Here is a 16188-nt window from a genome sequence, read left to right on the forward strand (position 1 = left end):
ATTTTTAATTCAGATGTATTTATTCACATGTACAAGGTGAAAGTGGAAACATCTAGAGAAAGGGCAAGGAAAGACAAGATGTGAGTTGGGTATGGATGAAAGCCATTTTATGCGGGCTTATATTTTCAAATGGGCTAATCAGAAAACACCTCAAGGTATATTGAATAATTTTCTTTAAAAATACTGTAAACAATGATTAAAAACAATAAGTAGGTCTTAATATATTTTATGGTTTGAAGAGTTTGTGAAAGGTTGATACTGTGGGCTCATGGTGAAGGGCAGAACTTGCTAGACCATGTAGGGAGCCTAGAATCCTAAGTGTAATGCTGAGACTTTATGTTGTCACAGTTCTCTATAGAAACTGCCATGTCATCAAGTTGAAGTTCTAGTACCAGCTGGCAGTTAAGGCTTTAGGAGAGTATGGAGGGTTGAGGAAAGACGTAACATCTTGAAGCAGAGTGGAAGAGTCATCACAACATCTAAAACAACAAGAAAATACCATCTAAAGATCCCACGCAATAGCCTACTCTCATACTACAAAGGTAGGGGCATATTCTGACTTATTATTTTTAAAATTTTTTTTTAATTAAAGAAAAATTTTTTTGGTATGGGGGATTGAACCTAGGGGTGGTTTACCACTGAGCTGCATCTCAAATCATTTCTATTTTTATTCTGAGACAGGGTCTCAATTAAATTGGTGAGGCTGGCCTGAAACTTCAATCCTCCTGCCTCACCCTCCCAAATTGCTGGGATCAAAGCATGCGTCTCCACACCCAGCTCTTCTGACTTCTTTTGATTAGCTAAGAGGGAATCTTAAAGGGAGAGGTGAAACCACAAAAGCTACTAATATAGCTTCCAGCTTTGTTTTCACAAATTTTATTTGGGATACTCAGAAAAGCGTTTGGGGGCACATCTCCCTTCAGGGTGGCACATTTTCAACCAAAGGTCCAAGAAGTCTTATATATCAAACATTTCTATTTAGACATAAATCCAAAGATCTTTTGCCACATAACTCTGACACTCTAGTAAAAAAAACTCAAAGAGAAGAAAGTTAAAATGTGAAAAAAAAATTTTCTTTTTAAGACTGGTGATGGGCTGGGGCTGGGGCTCAGCGGTTGAGCACTTGCCTAGCATGCACAAGATGCTGGGTTCAATCCTCAGCACCACATAAAAATAAATAAGTAAAATAAAGATATTGTGTCCAACTACAACTAAAAAAAATTTTTTTTAAATTACTGGTGATGATTCTGTATGTTAAAAACTGCAGTCCTCCACCAAATTGGTAACTAATGTGGTAAGTTTATTCTGGTGGTCTAATAAGAAAAGGAAAGATACAGGTGACTTTGAGGGTCTGTGAACTGGAGAAAATGTGAGAGAAATATGTGGACCTTTCCAGAGATAATGAAAAACATTTTGTCCAACAATAGGCAGCCAGATGTGTATTTAATGTGAAAGGTTACTGAGTTTGCCAGTGTACCTTGCCTTTACTTAGGTTGCTATAGCATCAGGCATTGTGACCTAATAAACACTGATGTCATACCCCAGGGTCAAAACCAGCAGAGAAAAGCCTGGCCCCTCAGTCTGGTCCAACAGCTGACCAGGGGTGGCAGCCAGGTGCAGGTGCCCAAGAACTTGGCACTGTCCAGTTCCATCTAAAGGGGCACATCTCCCTTCGGGGTGGCACATTTTCGGCCAAAGGTCCAAGAAGTCTTATATATCAAGGTAACAACGAATTCATAAATTTTATTTATTTATTTATTTTAAGAATTTGAGCTAAAACTGTATTCAAATCAAATGAGGAACCTCTGTGCTTTCCTCTCTCTTTTTCTAGGCTAGTGTTCACTAGCTTTTGAATAAGAGAGAAACTTCCTCTTCCAAGGGTGTGGGAAAACTTTTTCTGTAACTTTTTCAAGGTTTCACGGTGAATCTCCAAGGGAAAGTTCAAGAAGATCTTGGGAGTTTGGCCATGATGGTAAGAGGTAGAAATATAGTATTATCATGTGAAAAGATAGCCATTAGAGAAGAGCTGTTATGAAAATATTTGGGCTAGAGGGAAAATGAGGGAGGAGAAGAAGGAAAAGAGGGGAGGAGGGAGGGAGAGAAAGAGGGGGAGGGGGAGAGAGGGAAGGGAGATAAAAGAGAGGGGAAGAGAGAGGGGGAGGGGAAAAGTGATGGGGAAAAGGAGGGAGGAGGGGAGAGGGAAGGAGGGAAGAAGAGGATGTGAAACTGTTTTAAGAGCTAGCGGGAAAAGGAACTCTAAATTCAGAAGGAAGCTTTGTCTTGAACTTTTAAAAAGAGATCATTCAAGCCCCAAATACCAAATCTACTGAGTTCTTAATTGGTCTTCCATAGCAACAGATCCACCACTGTCTTCTGCCATTTTCTCCTTATGTTTAGCTCCAATCTGGATTGGGAGGTGGAGTGGGCAGTTCAAAGAAGCTAATAGATTATTTTTTCTTTCTAAAAAGAAATTACACTTGATTCTTCCCCACTGCTCACCCTCTCCCCACCCGCCCCAATTCCTAGCCTAAACCTTTTTGAAAAGGAGATATGTTTCAGAACCCTTTCCAGAGATTCTTATTGGGCAGACCCTGTTTCTAAAAACTAAGCATCTCAGTATTTCTTTTATTTCCCCTTCCAGATGTCTGATGATATTGACTGGTTACACAGCCGCAGGGGTGTCTGCAAGGTAGATCTCTACAGCCCAACAGGACGTAAAGATCAGGATCGAAAAGTGGTAAGATAAAAAACCATTCCCACCAAGGAGCAGAAAACAATTTGTGTATTATGGGTATTCCAGATTCATTGGAACCCAAGGTAAACTCATGGAAGCTGATGCTGTGACTTCTCTATGAATCCAAGCTCAGTAAGGTCTTTCAGGGGACAGTGTGTGTGTATGTATGTGTGTATATATATATATATATGTATATATATTACACAAGGATGAATCTGGAGGAAAAGAATTAAGAGATTAAGAGTAAAGTAAGGGAACTAAGGAGGGAGGCCAAGGAGGGGCCTGGGGAATAGGGAAGAGTAGTAGTTGCCTAGTAACCAGCCTCTATTACCTAAGACCTCTTAAGTCATAATGTTGCCTAGTTTCTAATGAACTAGAGCCTCTCAGGAGGGGAAAACACTTCAAATACTTTTGACTGTTTCCCAAATTCAACTGATTTGCATAGTATTTCACATTATTTATTATGTCAAATATCACTCATACTATCTACTTAATATATGTTCTTTGTGATGTTCTAAAAATTGATTTACACTTTTAAAATGACCAATACCATAAGCAACGTTAACCATAGTATCACAGATTTGAGGTTCAAGTACAATGTACCTATTCAACACAGAAATGTTTGTCCATGTACTACCTAAAATCTTTGATATCATCAGTAGTAAAAATATTACATTTTGAGAAATACTGGTGTGGTAGAAAGTGCCCTACATAAGCAGCCAGGGAAATGGAGTTCTCTGTCATTGAGTTTATGTCAGTTGAGCAAGCCACTTCTCAGTTTTCTCAATTAATATATGAAGATATTGTCCTTTGGGCTTGTGGTAGGTTGGTATTCTCATTTAGGAAATATGGGAGTTAAGGAAATATAGTGTTAAGATTCTGTTTACATAGTAATAGCCACAATATTAATGTTTATTGAGTACTTACTTTGTGCCATATTCTGCTAAAAGCTTTATACACAAGATCTCAGTTATTCCTCACAAGAATTTGCAGGTTAAGTGTCATTATCATCTCCAAGAAAGAGAAATTATGGCATTTTCACTAGAGTTTATCTAAATCTGTCCTCCTAATTTGATGCAGATATGCTTTGTGGATGTGTCCACCCTGAATGTGGAAGATAAAGATTCCAAGGTGAGTATTTTTCTGCTCAGAGTTGGAGAGGTTGAGAAAATCCTAAGAAGAGTTATCAGTGAAGTATGAGGAAAGAGACTGGCAGAGAGTAGAAAGGTGGAGGCAACCCAAATGAAATGCTATCATTCTCATGAGCCTAGGGTGTCCCCAGTTTGGAATTTATTGTCACTCTTGATAACCAAACCTCATTTTAGAAGCCACTTAAGTTTTTTTTTTTTTTTTTCTTAAACAAAACCTGTCAATAATGGTGGTGACTAATAGAATATGGCTCTTGAGACTAATGGCCTGTGAGAATTTTCACAGAGAGAATAAGTAATTTGTGGAAGGAACTTGGTCTCATTCTTCAAAGACTAGCTAGCATTATAAGCCTACCTCTCTTACAAAAAAAGGATAAAGGGATATGACATGATTTAAATGCTAACCTAAGGGAACAGCTTAAAGAGGTCTCAAGAGGCAACTGTTGCCAGGCTCGGTGGGGCACCCTTGTATTCCCAGTGGCTCGGGGGGCTGAGGCAGGAGGATCACGAGTTCAAAGCCGGCCTCAGCAACTTAGTGAGGCTCTAAGCAACTCAGTGAGACCCTGACTCTAAATAAAATATAAAAAGGGGCTGGGGGTGTGGCTCAGTGGTTAAGCACCTCTGGGTTCAATCCCCAGTGTCCCCTCCAAAAAGATAACTGTTCATTAAGAATTTCACCCTTTAATTCCATAGGGTGCTGCTGGTTGCAGCTCAGAAGGTGACTTAAACCTGGAGAGTCTGGAAGAAAAGGAGATTATCGTGATCAAGGACACTGAAAAACAAGACCAGTCTAAGGTAGAGTTAGGCTCTGAGATTCCACCATTCTTAATTCCTACAGCCCAATATTGAGTCTGAGGACTCTGGTTCAGAGATGGTAAGCAAACTACTGTCCAACATACTCATCAATTTGAATACTATGACATTCCAGAGAACACAGGACAAGTTCAGGGCTATGGTAAGTTCAATACCTAGATACTTAACAACAGCCTTCATCAATCATAGAGGCTCAGAATACCATCTCCTGATTTGTAGGTACCTACTCCAAACATAATCTTTCCATTCTTATCTGAGCAAAGATATGGGTTTATAAACAATATCTTGTCATGTTCCATGATGATTTATTTGCAATGGACTTTTGTGTGTCCCACCTTGCTTAGCATTCAACAAGGAAGAAAAATGGATACGAGACAGAGAATTTATAACAACTAAGAATCTGAGGGCCTGGTCTCCACCCTATTGGCTAAAAGATTACCCATGCTCTGGAGGGTAGCTTCAAGTTAGAAGCAATTAGAACTGCATGCCAATGTTACACACAAAATCCATTTTGGGGGTTGGTTTGTTCGTTGTTTTTTGGTAAGGATTTCAAATTGTGTCTGTTGGACCTCCTAATTGAGAGAGGGAATTTGGAGCACACATGTCACCCCTGCATTCCTACAAGTCTAGAGTGGTTAGTATTGGAATATGATATTTGGCTTTAGTGCTGAGGAGTCAAATGTTTCCTGTTCTGTGTCTCTAGGCTCATTTGTTAAAATGAAAACATTTCTGGTTCCAGACTAATTTGTTTTGAGGGGAGTGGCCCCCAAGGAAGAAAAACAAGTTACTTAACATTCTAACAGGGTTTTCTTGGGGGCAGGGGGTGTCCAACTCCATTCTCAAGTCTTAAGAAAGGAATAAATTATACTTGGTGAACAGCCCATATTTCCTTCACACAGTATAGACTGCCTTGATTGTAACTTAAGCTCCTTTTCAAAAAGCTGCCCTTATTATGACCTCACATTTCCAGGAATTCAGTGAAAAAAAGATGAAGCAAAGGAAGGGCAAAGGGGGGGCAGCAGTAACTAAAGATGTGTACATAATACGTATATGCATATCCAAACAGGAACAGTCAGTCACCCAGCAGAGATACTCTCATATGAATGTATATAAAGCAAAACACACACCAATATATACATTTTTATATATTTAAGTTTAATTAATCCAAGCAATGGCATACATGTCTGGCTACATTTGACATTGACAAACCCACATACGAATTGATATAACACAATTAAATATACTGACTTATTCATAAACAAAGATTTAAAACACATATACAACTGGGTACAGAGTCAGATGCGGTGACATGGCCACATGGAACACACATAAACACCCATATTCACATTTACACTCACACACATACACATCCAAGTCTGATCGAAACACAGTGACCATAAAAACTCAGGTATTGGTATAGACACAAATATATCCACATCGATGCAAATATCTATATATTCCTACACAATCATGCTGACATACAAACCTACAAACTTATACTAAGTGACACATATTCGGTAACACACTTTTATGCATTGATATGCACACTGACAGAAATGCAATGACATACTAATGTTATTCACATACATAATCCATTGCCAAACTATGATCAACACTGACACACAACATTGTCCAATTCTGACAATAGCACATAGATATAACATGAACTGATACCCAATTAATATACACAGTTGTTATATAATCACCAATTTACATATATTTCTATTTTGACACATTCATTATATTAATATTACTTATTGATGCACATATATACATTAATATGTGAATTTAGGCTTCACATCAATACATTTATAACTGCATGATACATAGTAGTGAATTTATATTATAAGCAAGTAGATTACTCAAATTGATACTATATTTAGAGATAAACTAACATACACATATTTTGACATTCACAGACACGTACAAATGTACTAATACACACATGGTGGCCTATAAAGTAGACAGAAACAGTGAACAATGATGTGAATACATTGTACACATTTTCACACACTAACAGTAGTCTGACACAATCTCAAATCTATTAGACGTTCACACACCTGAATTTCTCTATTGACCTGCATATACACACACACAATAGATATATTAACTCTTTTGGCAGGGAAGGAGGGTACCGGGGATTGAATCCAGAGATATTTTACCACTGAGCTACATCTCTAGTCCTTTTTAAATTTTTTTTTAATGTTGAGACAGGGTCTCACTAAGTTGCTGAGGCTCAACTTGAACTTGTGAATGTCCTCTTGCCTCAGCCTCTTGTGCCAGCTACATTAACACTTTATTTTTTTTATTTTTTTTTTTTTGTATCAGGGATTGAACTCAGGAGCACCAAACCACTGAGCCACATCTAAAACCTTTTTTTATTTTGAGACAAGGTCTCACTAAGTACCTTAGGGCCTTGCTAAATTGTTGACACTGGTCCCAAACTTGCGATCCTCCTACCTCAGCCTCCTGAGTGGCTGGGATTGCAGGCCTGTGCCACCAAGCCCAGCTATATTGACATATTTTTGACATATTGAGTCAAACACATAAACTCAGGAAACTGACAAACACATTCAACACACTTGTATATAGTTAAACATACAAATATATCTCCTCTGAGCTTTGGTTGTTGCCATTTGTGTTTGAATGAATGTGTATTAATGGTTATAACTGGATGCTATGTTCCTATGAAAATTCCACAAAACGAAACCCCTAATCAGTGCACTTTAGAAAATATAGCTTCTAAATAAAATAAGGCAAGAAAGTAGCCTACTCAAGTGCTTATGGATAGGTATTGTTCTTTTTTTAGATGGAGGGATCTGTATGCCTTTTCAAACAAGCCCCCTGTGATCCTATAAGTGTCCTCAATTGGCTCTTCAATGATCTCCAGAAGTATGCCTTGGGTTTTCAACATGCACTAAGCCCCTCAGCCTCTAGCTGTAAACATAAAGTAGGAGACATAGATGGCGAATATCACAAAATACCTTCTGAGAACTGTTACAGTGTCTACGCTGATCACGTGAACATGGATTACATGGCCAACAGACCCCAAAGCCTATGTCTAGAAATGGCAGCAGCCAAGATCACCAACAATAATCAAAGTCCTTCAACTCCTCCAGGCAAGTCCCCTAGCACTCAGAGGGCTGTTATTTCTCCTGATGGAGAGTGTTCCATGGATGACCTTTCCTTCTATGTCAACCGACTCTCTTCCCTGATGGCCCGTAAAGAAATCAAGGAAAAATTGGAAGGTGGAAGCAAATGTCTTCACCATTTAATGTATCCACCCTCTGGAGACAAGGGGAAAAACAGTCCCCGTAGTGCTGTAAGCAAGATTACTTCTGAAATGGCCCATGAAGCTGTAGAATTGACCTCAGCAGAAATGCATGGTCCTGGGGAAGAGTGCAAGGATGGCCGCAAAACCTTTCTGTACAGTGAGTTATGCAATAAAAACAAGAGTGGAGAAAAGCAGATGTGCCCAAGAGATAGTAAAGAATTTGCAGAATCCATCAGCAAGGGACTTATGGTTTATGCAAATCAGGTGGCATCTGACATGATGGTCTCTGTTATGAAAACTTTGAAAGTGCACAGCTGTGAGAAGCCAATTCCAGCCTGTGTGGTCCTGAAGAGGGTGTTATTAAAGCACACCAGAGAGATCGTGTCTGATCTGATTGATTCCTGCATGAAAAACCTGCATAATATCACTGGAGTCCTGATGACTGACTCGGATTTTATCTCCGCTGTCAAGAGGAACTTGTTCAACCACGGAAAACAAAATGCCGCTGATATAATGGAGGCCATGCTGAAGCATCTGGTCAGCGCCCTTCTTGGTGAAAGGAGAGAAACAAAGTCTCAGAGTCTGTCATATGCATCTTTGAAAGCTGGATCACATGATCCCAAGTGCAAGAATCAGAGCCTGGAATTCTCAGCAATGAAAGCTGAGATGAAAGGAAAGGACAAAGGCAAAATAAAAACAGACCCTTGCAAGCCATTGACCAGCGCAGAGAAAGTCAGTGAACGTATCCTCAAGGAGAGTCTGACCATGTGGAACCAGAAGCAAGGAAACCAGGGCAAGATGACTACCAAACTGTGTCCTGCCAAAGATGAAAAAAGGGAAAGAATTAGCCCTTCCACCGACTCACTGGCCAAGGACCTGATTGCATCTGCCCTTATGCTGATCCAATACCATCTAACCCAGCAAGCGAAGGGCAAAGACACATTAGAAGAGGAATGCCCTGGATCTTCTCTGGGCGATATGGCTCAGAGTGCCCAATATGAAAAGTCTGGAGGAGGTCAAAGTGCAAAAACACTCTCAATGAAACATCTTGAATCTCGTGGAGCTCCTGGACCATCTTCTGCGAAGGAAAATCAACAACTGGATTCCCAGAAGCTTGACATGTCGAACATCATCCTGTCGCTGATTCAGAAACTGCTCAATGAGAGCTCCTTTAGCTGTGATGACCTATGTGATGGTGAGAACAAGCGTTCTGAACCCAGAAGCAAAATGGCTTCCATGTCCAAGAAATGTGAGAGAGAAGACCAGTGCCAGGACAATCCAGAACTGGACTTTATGTGTGGGATGAAGCAAATGAACCGCCAGTTCATAGATCAACTGGTTGAATCTGTGATGAAGCTGTGCCTGATCATGGCCAAGTATAGCAACAACGGAGCAGCTCTTGCCGAGCTAGAAGAACAAGCAGCATTGGCAAGCAACCCCAACTTTGGCTCCAGATGTGGTTACAAAGCTGCAATGTCACAGACCTGTCAAGATTCTCCTGGGCCTGAAGTCATCGTTAACAACCAGTGTTCTACAAGTAACTTGCAGAAGCAGCTCCAGGCTGTCTTGCAGTGGATTGTAGCTTCCCAGTTTAACGTGCCCATGCTTTATTTCATGGGAGACGATGATGGACAACTGGAGAAGGTAAGCCATGCATCAAAACACAAGAAGAAAGAGTGGGCAGAAGTAGGGAGGACCACATTCAGACATATACACATAACCCTCTCACTCTTTCTCTCCTTCCTCCCCCTCACACTGCAGTTGATTTTCCACATTAGATGGATTCCAGAGAAATGAAACTCATAGACAATTTATTTTCACTCCAGTCAAGCAATCTTTCCTTTACCCCATCCCCATCTCATACGTTTATAGGAAGGCAACCCCAAACCTTCACCTAGCAATCAGCACAGACTAATTTAGTGAACACAGTTGATTTGGGTGTTGGTTTTGAAGCACAAAAAGAAAGCACATTTAGCATTTTGATCTATGCCATTAGAGAAGGCTCAAAGGAAAAGGAAAGGCATGTCATCAGCCTCCCATCATGTATCTGTTGCACATTTCCATCCTAGAATCAAGTTTCATGGTAGAATCATGTGGGGACTGGATGTGAATTCATTTTATCCAGCAGGGGTCATTCCTCCATAAAACATCAGATGACTCAAGCTATCCCTGCTCTCTCCACAGCTTCCTGAAGTTTCTGCCAAGGCAGCAGAAAAGGGGTACAGCGTAGGTGATCTTCTTCAGGAGGTCATGAAGTTTGCCAAGGAACGACAACTGGATGAAGCCGTGGGTAACATGGCTAGAAAGCAACTGCTAGACTGGCTTCTTGCTAACCTGTAGGCTAACAACTCCTTGGACTCCTCTCCATCTTACTCCAACCCCCACCCTGCCCCAGTAGCATTACAACCCAGCTGAAGCCACCCCACCATCTGGCTAGTAAACTGTACCATACACGACTGTAATTCTCAACACATCTGAGCAGTGTACAAATACAGGGTGCCCTCGCTGGGCAAGAACATGAATTAAAAAAAGTCAAAAAAAGTGTCATCATTCTCTTGATCAAATATATCTAAAGCAAGGGAATGAAATGGGTTTAATTTCCAGGAGTGGTGATACAGCATTGGGCTTATGTCCAAATTCATTCTGGGATATTTTCTGTGCACTTATGACAAAAGGATATAACCCTGATCAAGTCCCTAAGTAATCTGGTTTGTTTAAATCCTCTCAATTCACAGTCTACTTAGAATTTTGCCATAGTGGCCTCACTGTTTCTCCCAAAATTGCACCTAACGTGATAATCCCCTTTGCAATCTCAAAAGGCAGAGTTTTCTTAAGAGTGTACAGATGGGGGTTGGAATGTAGCTCAGTGGTAAAGCACTTGCCTCATGTACAAAGGTCCTGGGTTCCATCCACAGTGTCAAAGGAAAAAAGACAAAAAATGTACAGATGGGCTAGCTTAGATGAAAAACAAGGCAAAGAAAGTGTTATCCATGAACATTGTCCTACCTTGCCACAAAGACACACCCCAGTGTTTAATGTACCTGGCACTAAGTACTACCCAGAACAATGATAGGAGCCCATGTATGAGTAAGGATAAGAAATTCCCTTCAATAAATGAGATTTCCTTCTACCAGTATGAAAGATGAATTTTCTAAAAACATAAAGCTATAGGATGGAAAATTCTGGGTGAATTTTGATGTCCCAAAGCCCCTTTGGGATTAGCACTCTGTTCCTAGATGTGCTCTATGCTTCCCAGGAGTCATTTGTGATGCTAGGGTTCATGGCAGATCAGACCAAGACAGTGATTTCAATCCTGTGGCCCTCTGTTAGCCTGTCAATTGCTGTCATAGCATATCTTGGCACCTTGAGGTGCTGTGGTTTAGTATAAAAAGCACAGAATGTGGTGTCCCTCTGAATTGAACCATCAAAGATTTGCCTCTTACTAGCTGCAAGGCCTTAGGCCATCCTACCATTTGGGGCCTGTTTCCTTATCTGTAAAATGTAGCTAAAAATTACTCTCTCACTCTTTGGGTGTTCCCCTGCAGGAATCAATGAGATGGTGTTCTGGGCAGGGTAGATTTTGTTACAAATATAGAAATGTGAAGGAAGCTGTGCCTTTCAAAGCCTGTCCTAACGCAATTAGGAGTGCTCTCTTGATTTTCAGAACTGAAAGATCATCAGAGCAGGGGATCCAGAGAGTTCCTTTTTGGAGAAGAGGCACACAGGTAAAGTTTGACAACTTCACAATGCCTGGGCCAGTCAGGAAAAAAAAAGGCAGGTCAATTTAAAACAGAACCTTTTAAACTCTCCAGTCCAGCTGAAAACTAATCAAACCCTTTTCAATCCCACCCTACCCCGGTACAAAGCTTTGGAGTTGAGCCAACACAGATCCTTTTCTTTGCCCTTGAAGAAAATCCTTAATAAACAAATCCAGAGGACAGGACTGCATTTCTAATGACTCAGTCCTTCCCAAGCACAGCTGGGTCCCATAGTAGTTTACTTCCTTGATTAACTTGGCTCTTACCTTGCTCCTGATTTCTGTTATGAAATGGCCTTGGGGATTCCTTAGAATGTGCAAATAGAGCAAAGGAAGTTATATGTTCTGTTAAATGAGGGGGGTTGGAACAAGATGGTTTCTAAGGACCCTTCAGTTCTGACATCTGAGGATTAGAACAAGGCTCTTTTCCATAATTTCTTTGGAAAACTTGTATTGGATGAGGTAAGTTTAGGGTGAGGAAACTTGATTTTTGCCAGAGCTAACTGACAGATTCCAGCAGAGAAAGGAATGCTTTGGGCTACAGGGTCCCTGACAAGGGTCTGGAGGAGCTCAATAGTCCTTGGGGTGTATTCCTGGAGAGTGAGACCCTGACCTTTGACCTCTGTAAATGAGAAGCAATCCCAGGCACCCCAATGGCAATGTGGCCATGCTCAATGCCAGCAGTTGGAAATAGACAAGGACTTATGCTGAACTGAGACCCTTACATATAGTAGGAAAAGGGAATACAGGAGGAGAAAGGAGAAACATGATTCTCTCCTGGCAGGCAATATAATTGGTTTGATGTCTCTTGACAGTTTCAGGCTCTCTGACATCAGGCCTCCATTTCAGAAGGAAATTGTGTGAAGAACTTGTCTGGGAGGTCATCGTAGAGCCAGAACTAGAGTGGGGTGAGGAAAGGGAGATACTTTTGGCCTCAGGGGCCCAAACCCTCAGCAATAAAAATAAATATTTCAACACAATATTTTAAAAATTTGAAATAAATGCCAAAACCCCCACAATGAACAAAATTAAGTTTTAAGGCTAGGGGTATGGCTCAGTGGTAGGGTGCTTGGCTAGCATGTGTGAGGCCCTGGGTTCCATCCCCAGCACCACAGGAAAAAAAATTAATACAGTAAAAGTGCCATACCAGACCATAATACGGAGCATGAGGCAAAAGGAAACATTGGTAAGACTTACTTTATAAGATTAACACTTAATGGGAGGCTGCCAAGGCAGTATTTTAGAGAATATGTTACCCTGAAAACCTGCTTATATCATTACAAAAAAGAAACTGTGCTGTCCATGCATAAAGAATTTAGGAAGGGCTCGGCCCAGTGGTGCATGCCTATAATCCCAGCGGCTCTGGAGGCTGAGGCAGGCAGATCACAAGTTCAAAGCCAGCCTCAGGAACAGCAAGGTACTATGCAACTCAGTGAGACCCTGTTTCTACATAAAATACAAAATATTGGGGATGTGGCTCAGTGTTTGAGTGCCCTGGTACCCAAAAAAGAAATAAGAAAAAAAGAAAAAAGAACTTAGGAAGGGAATGACTAACAGGTTTAGGATTCAGGAAAATATTTTAAAAATATTTTTAGTTTCACCTGGATACAATACCTTTATTTTATTCATTTATTTTTATGTCGTGCTGAGGATTGAACCCAATGCCTCACATGTGCTAAGCAAGCACTCCACCACTGAGCCACAACCCCAGCCCAGGAAATAAAATTTGAAGCCAAGGAAAAACCAAACAGTGAAAGCAAAGTTTTACCTAAGTCTTAAAATATCAGGGGAGTGTTTCAGTGTTTTCTCTCTTGTTAAACATAAGAGGACATCTTTCCTAACAAAAGCTCTTCTTAGGTAAATTCCACACAAAATTGCCCTTGTTAAAATACTATCTTAAAGTTGTTCTAATAACAAAAGAAGAAAAGTAAGCGAAAATATAGGAGAGGTAGAAATAAAAATGTAAGACACATTCCCATAATCCCTGCAAATCAGGAAGCTGATGCAGGAGGATTGTAAATTGGAGGCCAGCCTGGGCAACTTAGTGAGACTCTGTCTCAGAAAATAAAAAAGGCCTTGAAAGGTAGTACAGTTTTAGAGCATCTATGGGTTCAATCCCCAGTACCAGAAAGAAATGTCACTTTTGTAAATGATGTATTTTGTATATTCATGAAAATTGAATTCCCAAATAGCAGAGGAAATAAATGAGTTTTGCAAAGGGACAAGATAGAAGATACTGGCAAACTACAAGAATTTGCTATCAACTAAAACAATCCCAGCTGCTTTCTCCCCAGTGACTCAGACATGTAAATTTTTAGGAGTTTCCCTCGACAACAATCTCTGGAGTGTCAGAACAGAAAATAAATCTAAAAGAACCTATTGAATTCCTATTTCCTAGAACCACCATTGAAAGGGTAGTGCCAGATACTTCAGGTAATTTAGTCCTTTCAAAAATCTTATGAGGTGTTTTATGTTTGTTTGTCTTGTATACAAGGGATTGAATCCAGGGGTTCTCTTCCATTGAGCTACATTCCCAGCCCTTTTATTGCAGACAGGGTCTAATTTGTTGAGGGTCTCGCTAAATTGCCCAGGTTGGCTTTGAACTTGTGATCCCAAGTAGCTGGGATTATAGGCCTGCACCAATATACCTCACCTTATTAGGTTTTTCTTTGTAGGTGAGAATTTAGAAGTTTATGTTTAAAGGCCTTTCACAAGGCCATACAACCTACAGTAAGCAGTAAAGTTTGGCTTTAAATCCAGATGTGTCTCATATCAATACTCAGATCTTACCATTCTATCAAACTGTCTTCCTACTAATCCAGATCTATGTTTATTAAAGAACAAAACTGTAAAACGGGTATGTGAAAAATTAAGGAAAACTGAGAAGTAGAAAAATAGACCATGCTCCTGACTGGTAAAACTAAAACAATTTCTAATTCAACACATAGGTCTTATTTGATAATCTCAAAGGATATCCCCCAAGATATTTATTACTTGCAAGGGGAAAAAATAACTTGATAATGGAGAAACCCTTTAGGCACATCTTAATTAGATAAACAATGTTAATACCACAAGTAAAGACCTATTGACATGCATCTTCTGATATGATGTGATGGGAATGCTTATCACCTGTGCATCATTCCTGCCCAAAACCCATAAGCCCAATTTGAATCATGAGAAACCATCAGACAAACACAAAGTGAGGGATATTCTACACAATACCTTGTGAATTGAATTGACTTTAAAGGTCATAGGGAACATTTTAGAGTGATAAAAATGTTCTATATATCTTGCCGGGTGCAGTAGCGCATGCCCTGTAATCCCAGCGGCTCAGGAAGCTGAGACAGGAGAATCACGAGTTCAAAGCCAGCCTCAGCAGTGGTGAGGTGCTAAGTAACTAATTCAGTGAGACCCTGTGTCTAAGTAAAATACAAAATATGGCTGAGGATGTGGCTCAGGGGTTGAGTAGCCCTGAGTTCAATCCCTGGTACCAAAAAAAGAAAAGAAATATTCTATATGTCTTCACAAAAGGAGTTGCCTAATAGTTATATGTATTTCTCAAAACTTATCAACTTGTACCCTTTAAATTAGTGAATTTTATTCTATCTAAATTATATCTTAATAAAGTTGGTTTATAAATATTTTTTAAGGGCTGGGAGTATATCTCAGTGGTAAGTAATGTGCCTAGGATGTGTGTGACCCTGGGTTCAATCCCCAGCACCAAAAAATCTATAAGCTCAATAAATAAATGTAGAGAAAAAGAAAATTCCCTTCCACTGTTTACAAGTTTCTTTATTCTCTTGCCTCTTTCCAGAAAGCCTCCAATTTATCATCTTTCTTTGGATTATGAACCACCCTCACCTTACAGCCCTCCTTCTTGATCCTTCCATTGTCTCTGGTGACACAGAATAGGAGCCTGGGTGCCTCCCCTTTATAAAAACTTCCCTCCAAAATCTGAGTTACATATCCAAGATAAGGTCTCTAGCTCAACTCCTCCATGTCAGGAAAGTTGCCTCCTTAAAAAGCCTTCATTCACTATGTTATCCCCCACAGTTTCTTTTAATCACACCATCCTGTTTTATTTTTATCACACTGATATATCCTATTATAATTTATTTTCTTATTGACCATCTCCTCTCACTGTAATGGTAGCTTCAGAAGCATAGGGGCCTGTCTTGTCTTGCCCATTGCTGTACTCTCAGTGTCCAGCATAATATGTGGCGCATTGTAGTTGTTCAATAAATGCTTGGTGAATGGGTAGTGATCTATCTATCTCAATTTTCCCAGAGAAAAAACATTGAACAGGAAATCAGAAAACTTGTCACTAACCATGGCAACCTAATTTACTATACCCTACAGTTAGTTTCCCCACTTCAAAAATTGGGATGTTAATCCATGTCTTTCATATCTACTTATCTGGAAATATAGTGTACATCAAGAGTTATAGTGGCCAGGCACGATG

At 40.1% G+C, this 16188-nt stretch overlaps 1 protein-coding gene across 2 annotated transcripts; it reads left to right on the forward strand.

The window, feature by feature from the left end:
• The first annotated feature begins 414 nt into the window (after positions 1 to 414).
• Positions 415 to 10516, forward strand: LOC139703246 (A-kinase anchor protein 4-like). Of its 2 annotated transcripts, none has more exons than XM_071606315.1 (7): positions 415 to 542; positions 1914 to 1972; positions 2642 to 2737; positions 3815 to 3865; positions 4576 to 4677; positions 7505 to 9613; positions 10154 to 10516. In XM_071606315.1, exons 2-7 carry the CDS (start codon positions 1967 to 1969, stop codon positions 10307 to 10309), a joined length of 2520 nt encoding a protein of 839 aa, XP_071462416.1. In that variant the 5' UTR covers positions 415 to 542; positions 1914 to 1966; the 3' UTR covers positions 10310 to 10516. The 2 variants fall into 2 exon arrangements, with proteins under 2 accessions (XP_071462416.1, XP_071462417.1); XM_071606316.1 differs by lacking the exon at positions 415 to 542 and adding an exon at positions 1623 to 1722.
• Positions 10517 to 16188: the final 5672 nt, after the last annotated feature.

Source organism: Marmota flaviventris, chromosome X (assembly GCF_047511675.1).
Source record: "Marmota flaviventris isolate mMarFla1 chromosome X, mMarFla1.hap1, whole genome shotgun sequence".
NCBI lineage: Eukaryota > Metazoa > Chordata > Mammalia > Rodentia > Sciuridae > Marmota > Marmota flaviventris.

Excerpts from the sequence above, each read along its gene's own strand:
- LOC139703246 (XM_071606315.1), top strand. Across the intron at positions 4,678-7,504 it reads AAAAACAAGACCAGTCTAAG|ATGGAGGGATCTGTATGCCT; the intron begins GTAGAGTTAGGC and ends TTCTTTTTTTAG. Across the intron at positions 9,614-10,153 it reads ATGATGGACAACTGGAGAAG|CTTCCTGAAGTTTCTGCCAA; the intron begins GTAAGCCATGCA and ends CTCTCTCCACAG.